At 41.8% G+C, this 8,079-nt stretch overlaps 1 protein-coding gene across 4 annotated transcripts in view; it reads left to right on the top strand.

Moving 5' to 3' along the window:
* Window positions 1-7,209, top strand: part of CLIP1 (CAP-Gly domain containing linker protein 1) — a 127,550-nt gene extending 120,341 nt beyond the window's left edge. For 2 of the 4 annotated variants that reach the window (XM_047088411.1, XM_047088412.1), the window contains 5 exons: window positions 414-531; window positions 616-766; window positions 1,342-1,391; window positions 4,497-4,621; window positions 4,938-6,605. In XM_047088411.1, the coding sequence (XP_046944367.1) occupies window positions 414-531; window positions 616-766; window positions 1,342-1,391; window positions 4,497-4,621; window positions 4,938-5,163 (670 nt within the window). In that variant the 3' untranslated portion in view covers window positions 5,164-6,605. Of the gene's footprint in view, window positions 1-413; window positions 532-615; window positions 767-1,341; window positions 1,392-3,313; window positions 3,320-4,496; window positions 4,622-4,937 lie in introns of all 4 variants that reach the window. The other 2 variants (XM_047088410.1, XM_047088413.1) reach the window with 2 other exon arrangements.
* The last annotated feature ends 870 nt before the right edge of the window (window positions 7,210-8,079 follow it).

Genomic DNA, 8,079 nt, shown 5'->3' on the forward strand with positions numbered 1-8,079 from the left:
GCTTGGTAATAATTTATTCAAAAAGTAACAGAATTCAGCTGGGGTGGGGGTTAGATTTTTAAAAGAATTCTTTGGGGGTACAACAGTCTTGTTCTGTTTTTTTTTTTTTTGTTTTTTTTTTTTTTAAATTCTACCTCTTCCAAAGTTATTAACATGTTTCTTTAAATTCAAATGGATACAATGATATGCAGATTCTGGCATGTCTATGCATAGGTAAACTTGTTCTCCCTCACAGTGAGTAAAATTTCAAGTAAAATTTTGCAAGCATAATAGCCTTAACCCCCTTTTAAACTTCCCCATGATACTTTTTTCTTTACGTTAACTCAAGTTAATCGCGTGTTTGTCATAGGGCAGTTGGACGCTGACCACTCTCTCGGTTGATTTGTGGAATTTTTAACTCTTTGGTCTTTTAGAGAATCCAAGTTAATAAAAGAAACCGATGAAGAAAAAGCTTCCTTGCAGAAATCCATCAGCATTACTAGTGCCTTACTCACCGAAAAGGATGCAGAGCTGGAAAAACTGAGAAATGAGGTAGAGTACCGCCTGCGGCCTCTTTCTGTTCCCGCCGCCTCTTTCTGTTCCCGTGCGAGCCTCAGCTCACCTGCTGTGTTTCAGGTCACGGTGCTCAGGGGAGAGAGCGCCTCCGCCAAGTCCTTGCACTCAGTCGTCCAGTCTCTGGAGTCCGACAAGGCGAAGCTTGAACTCCAGGTAAAGAACCTGGAGCTTCAACTCAAAGAAAACAGGAGGCAGCTCGGCAGCTCCTCAGGTAAAGTGCCGGCCGCCTCCTGCAGCTGAGCCGTTCCTAGTGAGGGGCCCTGGGGATGGCAGCTGTTGCGCCGCCCCCGGCCTCGGCCCGGCTGCCTTTGGCTCTCCTCCCATTGACGCAGATAAGGGTCATGACACAGGTCCTCCGCCCAGGGACGTGCCCGCCATCCCCACCTCTGAAATGCGGGCAGCAATAGAGGACGTGAGTGACGGCTGCCCTCGCGGTCGCAGCCGTGGGCTCTGAAATGCGCTGCGGTAAAGGGGAACAGAGGTGGCCCCTTCGTGAGCACGTGCTACTTGCTTGCTACTTTAACTTCCGGGTGGGTGTGATGGGCGCCCTCACCAGCCGTGGGCCAGCCGGGCGGAGAACACCGAGGGGGTAGGGCCAGCATCTGGCCAGATCCCTTAGGGCTCCAGATGTGGGACAGGAACCCATGAACTGTTCTCAGAGAGGCACATTTGGGAATTTCACTTGGAAATACGTGTCTATCACTGGCCCGTTTGTTATAGTAACTCAGGAAAACAAGATTGCAATTTTTGTAAAATCCGCCCCTCCCCCCCTTTCTTTGATACAAGGTAATACTGATACTCAGGCAGAAGAGGATGAAAGAGCCCAGGAGAGTCAGGTAATATTCCTTTCCTTTGCGTGGCTTGCTTGACATTTTTTTTAGTTTTTATTTTTTTTTAAAGTTCATTTTGAGAGAGAGCACAAGTTGGGGAGGAGCAGAGAGAGAGGGTGGGGGGGAGAGAGAGAGAGAGAGAGGGGGGAGAGAGAGAGAGAGAGAGAGACGGAGGGAGGGAGAGAGAATGAATATCCCAAGCAGGCTTCGCACTGTCCGTCCAGAGCCCAACACGGGGCGAGGGGAGGTCTCACGAACTATGAGACCATGACCCGAGCCGAAATCACTCAACCGACTGAGCCATCCAGGTGCCCCTTACTCACTGTTTTGTTTGGTTTTGTTTTTTAATTTGTTTTCAGTTTGTTTATTTTTGAGAGAGAGACAGCACGAGTGGTGGAGGGACAGAGAGAGAGAGAAGACAGAGGAGCCAAAGCAGGCTCCACACTGTCAGCATGGATTCTGATGCGGGGCTTGAACTCATGAAACCATGAGGTCATGACCTGAGCCAAAGTCAGATGCTTAACTGACTGAGCCACCCAGGGGTCCCTACGCACTGTTGTTAAAAACCACTTAGCCTTTTGCATACATAATACATTCATATGGTGTAAACAATAAATAATAGTAAAAGTGTATATGGTAGAAAGTCTCACTCCAAACACCATCTCTCTTCTCAGTTCCCAGACCTCCAAACAGGGAATCACTCTTATTAGTATCTTCAACAAATCTTTTCAGAGATTTAAGAACATGTCCTATCCTTTTTTTTTTTTTTTTAACACAAATGGTGGCATATTACATAATCTGGTCTTTTTTTATTGCTGTATAGTATGCATTATGTGGATGTACTATAATCAGTTCCTTGTCAGCTGACAGGACATTTGGGATTTTTTTAAATCTTTTTAGGTGTATTATGAACAATGCTATAATGAATTATCTTGAATATCTGTCATTTTGCAGATATTCTAGTATTTTTCTAGGATAGATTCGTAAAAGTAGAATTACCCGGTCAAAAGATTCCTTGCTCCTCTTGACCTTAAAAAGACAGAGTTCTTTTTTGTTAATTTTTTTAATGTTTGTTAATTTTTGAGAGAGAGGAACACAGAGCGTGAGCAGGGGGCAGAGAGAGGGAGACAGAATCAGAAGCAAGCTTCCGGCTCTGAGCTGTCAGCACAGAGCCTGATGTGGGGCTCAACTCAAGAATCGCAAGATCGTGACCTGAGCCGAAGTCAGGTGCCTAACCGACTGAGCCACCCAGGTGCCCCAAAAAGACAGAGATCTTGAAAGCTGTTTCCCTAAAGCCAAAATTATCAAAACAGACTTAGCCTTAAAAATGGGATTATAAGGAGGCAAACTGTTTTGTATTTGGAAATATAATTGCACATAGCAACTAACTTCCACCTTCAATTTTAGCACTATATGTTGGATATATTTATCCTGTTCAAAATTCAAAAGTACAAAAGCCAGCATGTTCATATTTATTTTACCATTCTTTTTTTTTTTTTTTTTTTGAGAGAGAGAGCGTGAGTAGGGGAGGGGCAGAGAGAGAGAGACACACACACAGAATCTGAAGCAAGCTCCAGGCTCTGAGCTGTTAGTAAAGAGCCCGACACGGGGCTCGAACTCAAGAACCATGAGGTTATGACCTGAGCCGAAGTCGGACACTTAACTGACCGAACCACCCAGGTGCCCCCATCATCTTTAAATAAAAGCAAAGTTCAGTGAGTTTGTGATTTGCTTTAGTCATCTGCTATCTATCTCCTTTGAAAGATATGAAAGGATTCAACAGATGCACTGACTCCCCCTGGATAGTGTTGTCTGCTTAGTCTGTGTGTCCAAGAAGCATAGACTCCATTAACAGTGTTTTCTTTTCCCCTCTCCTTTCTGCTTCCATTTGTTTCATCTGCCGCTGCCAACACTTTTCTTCCAATCAGCAAATGGTTTGTTTTATGTTTCCTAATTTGTGAGCGCGCGTGTGTGTGTGTGTGTGTGTGTGTGTGTGTGTGGTTCCCCACTATACCTACATCCATTTTGTGGCTTTTTCTTCTTCCTGAATTGTAGCTCCTAACAGGATAAAGTCTTAGAAAATGTAAGCCTCCCGTCAGTATTGGAAGGGGTATTCTGCAGAGAATCACAAAGCCAGTGATTGCTAGCTTTGTTTCATAACTTGCCCCGGCAGGGGAATAAGGCCAAATATTTCTTTTTTTTTTTTAATGTTTTTTTAATGTTTTTTTATTTTTGAGAGAGACAAAGACAGAGTGTGAGCAGGGGCGGGGCAGAGAGAAAGGGAGACAGAATCCGGAACAGGCTCCAGGCTCCAAGCTGTCAGCACAGAGCCCGACGCGGGGCTTGAACTCACAAACCGTGAGATCATGACCTGAGCTGAAGTCAGACGCTTAACCGACTGAGCCACCCAGGCGCCCCAAGGCCAAATATGTCTTTAAAACATGAAATACATAATTTTTAATATTGTAAAGTAGGACTTAGGTATTTAGAGTGATTGGACCTTTTTATTGTAAGTAGAAGAGGGGAAAAAACATTTTGTTTTTAGAGCGCCCTTGATTTGAAAGGAGATGTTAGGACCAGAGTGTCTCCTCCTGATGGTCACCTTGTTACCCCACTGCTCAGTGAATCTTGGTACAGGTGCTGGCCACACGTGTGCTACCTGGGCTCTGCCCTGTCACTGTGTGCCAGAGTGTCTCCTCAGCTGAAGGGAGCCGGAGCCTTCTCTTGAAAACACCTTCGTTTTGCTCTGAAGATGACGTTTGTTTACTGTGCCACCATGACCAATGAGTAAATGTTAAACGGTGGTCTGAGGAGAATTTCCGTGAACTTTTTCCAATCTACAGAACATCAAAGTTCTGCATCTGTTCTACAGTTCAATGGGACAACTAATTGGTTCCGCTTTTTGTAGGGTCTTGCTGATGTCCATGTGTATATGTAAAGCGTTTAAACGTGGGCTCAGGAATGGCCACTATCTCCCCCTCCTTTGAGTCCAGCACACCCTGTAGCCATAGCGTGAGAGTATACTTTCATACCACATCCATCCTCCAGCATACACACTGTAGACATTTTACACATCTGTTTCTCTCCCCCCCCCCCCCCGGGACAAATCAGATTGATTTCCTAAATTCAGTAATAGTGGACCTTCAGAGGAAGAATCAAGACCTCAAGATGAAGGTGGAGATGATGTCAGAGGCAGCCCTGAATGGGAACGGCGATGACCTAAACAATTATGACAGGTATTTTATATTAAGCAATACTAACCAGAACCTTAGCTCCATCTAAATAAAGGTTTTTAAAAGTAGGTTCCAGGGGATTGGAGAAATCATTGCCTTGTGGTTACTTGTCCACAAATGGAGTTCCACAAATCTGGCAAGAGAATGATACACCGCGAATGGTTTGATGTGAAAATTCTAAATGTGGACTGTAGAACTTAACACTCAAGGCTCCCAGACGTGGCCATAATTCGTTCTTATTTTTTGTTGTGAGTGATACTGTCTCCTGAGTTTCTTCTTACAGAGAGGAGTTTCTGATTATGCACGTTAACATTTGTAGCGATGACCAGGAGAAACAGTCCAAGAAGAAACCTCGCCTCTTCTGTGACATATGTGACTGCTTTGACCTCCACGACACAGAGGATTGTCCCACGCAGGCGCAGGTGTCAGAGGACCCCCCCCATTCCACACACCACGGCAGTCGGAGCGAGGAACGCCCGTACTGTGAAATCTGCGAGGTGTTTGGGCACTGGGCCACCAACTGCAACGACGACGAGACTTTCTGATGAAGCCCCGGCCCCTGCCCCGCGCCCAGCGCCTCCCCCGCACCGGCTCCTCCCGCACCGGCGCGGAGGCAGCTGGACACCAGCATTGTGCGGCGGCCTTCAGCGGAACTCACGTTATTTTTGACCCCCGTCAACAAATCGAAGAGAATATTTTGATCTTCAGTACATCACCCTTTTAGTCCCCCCCCCCCAGAAGTTAATAAATACTTAGTAGGTGAGATTTCACCTCTAATTTTGTCTTCTTGATTTTTAAAAGTTCTAACAAGACGTTGCACCAGATGCCATTACATTCACTGTCCCTAGGGAAGCCTCATAGAACAATTCCTACCCTTACAATACCTTATTTAAGTAACTTTAAATTATGCTGTTACTTTTCATATTTGCACTAAAATTTTTCCAGGCTGCATTTGTATATTTAGATGTTTTGGTTAAGCTTTGACACTGGAATGAGTTGGAAAAATGTGCCATTTTGCATTTTCAACTACTCATTTAAAGTATTTTATTCTTAAAGAAGTATCTGAGCTCTTTGCACTACCTGATGTCAGTAGTGCCTTTATTTCAGGCTTGATAATACTTAGGTGTGATTATAAAATCATGAAACAGGTAACAGGAGGGGGAAGCCCCCAAACTGCTGTGGGGACATTTTATAATCTATATGCTGCACCTACTTACTCTACTGTGGTGTTTTGTTTATTGGTTTTTGCATAATTTCAGCTTCTATATATTATATGTATATATTTTTTAAAAATCTATATTTTGGGACAAAATACAATGTCTTTCTTTTCAGATTTTTACCTTTATGAAAAAGAAAACACATCAGGACATAATGGACTAGGCCCGAAGTGATATCACGTGGCTTTGCAACTAGTTTTTTTTTCCGTTTTCATTTTGTTTCTTTATCAGATATAAATACCTGGGAGAATTTTCTCTAAATCTTTTTCTTTCTTCAGCAGATATCCCCAGCAGTTAATTAGATAATAAGCCACTATTAAAACACCTAAATTAACCAATCTACAACCTTTACAAGTTTTTTTAAAAACTGTTTTTAGATGAATGTACGATGAGAAATTCAACATTGATAATTTTGGATTTTCTTATCACAAAAAAATAAAATGAAGGACCTCAACCATCAGAAGTTTATCAACCAGTTTGAATCTATTTATCTCACTTGAATGTCTTCTACAATATGTAAAAAGTAATGTATCTTCCGTGCTACATGTATAATAAGAACTTCTATAATTGTATATATGCCTTTGATGTATTTTTTCCCTCAAGATTATCAAATGTGTGTCTGACAAGTGAAAAATCTGTAATTAGTTAAAATTTTTGGTTATAAACATTATAATAGGAAGTGTTTCACAAACAAAATGTAAAGCAGTATTAAAATTTGAGCAAACGAGTGTTCTGTATCTACTTTAATAAATGGTTATTCTTTTTTGCCAGTGGTAGTAAACATATTCTTCCCAGGTTTATTTGTCATAATGTTTTCTTTTTCTTTAAATGAGTGAGCACTATAGATCCAAATAGTAATTTCTACTGCAGTCTTGTTGATAAACAGCTTTTAAGAAATTGATATATCCTCATCTCAAAGCATCCTATGACCCACAAAAATAAATACCTAAGGTTGTTATCCATTGCTATATCACACTGTATTACCTGACAAAAATATAAACGGCACCACGTAGCACCAACTACCTAATAATCCGTGATGTTTTGGAAAGAAACCCTGAAAATTGCTGTGATATTTAGCAAAATGATTACTGAACCAAACATTTGTTTTATGAGCACAGACTCCCCAACAGGTCGATATTTCCAAAGCAGAGTTATTAGTTGAACAAGAACAATATTTTTACCTCCTTAAATGATACCTTGACACTAGTCCTTGACTTCACTACTAACCATAGGGAATTAAAAGACTCAGACTGTTTTAACTTATTGTGGTAATCGTTTCGCAGTATATACTTACAGTCAAATCCTGTTGTATACACCTGAAACTAATACGATGTTATATGTCAATGATATCAATAAAAACTACGGAAGAAAACACTAAGGTCTGCGATATTTATAGGGCAACTACCGCAGTATAGCAACGTTTCCAAACATCGGATCCCTATACAAGTTAAACACCCATGTTGATCATTACCTAGCATTGTGATCCTTTGGGAGAAGGATAGTTTATCATCCTGCTCTTGCTCATTTACATGCATGCATGCTTGGGATTTCACTAGCCTTGGGCATCTCACCTCTTCACCGTAAGTTTTGCCCTAATATAAGAGTTTGTGACAAGGCCTGCTGAGAACATTTATTTTCACGGTGCTAAAATAATACACCTTTTCAGTTGGGCAAAAAAGTCTGTACCTGTGGTAAGAATTTGTGATATAGATTGAGAATCACTGTGAAAACCGGGTTGAGAATTAGGGCATGAAACAGCATTGAGTAGAAACACGTTATTTTAAAATTTAAAGGGTTTTGATGAAATCATGGAATTGAGAGTGCCAGTGTGTATGTATGATTGATTGGTTGCTTTTCAGCATCATCCCCAAATTCTGCTCTTTGTTTACTCAGACTCATGGGTGAGTCCTTTCTTCATAACAAAGTGTATGTAAAGGATTGAATAGAGCCATCCACTCGAAGAGCAAATGTTTTCAAGCCTCTTTCACATCCCAGACAATTTCCACCCTCGAAGTATTAAAACGAATGAATCATTCTAAAACAATAATTATTAAGCAATTAAATTCCAGGCACCCTAAGTTTTTTTTTTTTTTTTAAATTTTTTTTTTTTCAACGTTTATTTATTTATTTTTGGGACAGAGAGAGACAGAGCATGAACGGGGGAGAGGCAGAGAGAGAGGGAGACACAGAATCGGAAACAGGTTCCAGGCTCTGAGCTGTCAGCCCAGAGCCCGACGCGGGGCT

The sequence above is a fragment of the Lynx rufus genome, unplaced genomic scaffold, assembly GCF_022079265.1.
Source record: "Lynx rufus isolate CCGP_SWC_20201006 ecotype Redwood Valley unplaced genomic scaffold, mLynRuf1.p SCAF_24, whole genome shotgun sequence".
NCBI lineage: Eukaryota > Metazoa > Chordata > Mammalia > Carnivora > Felidae > Lynx > Lynx rufus.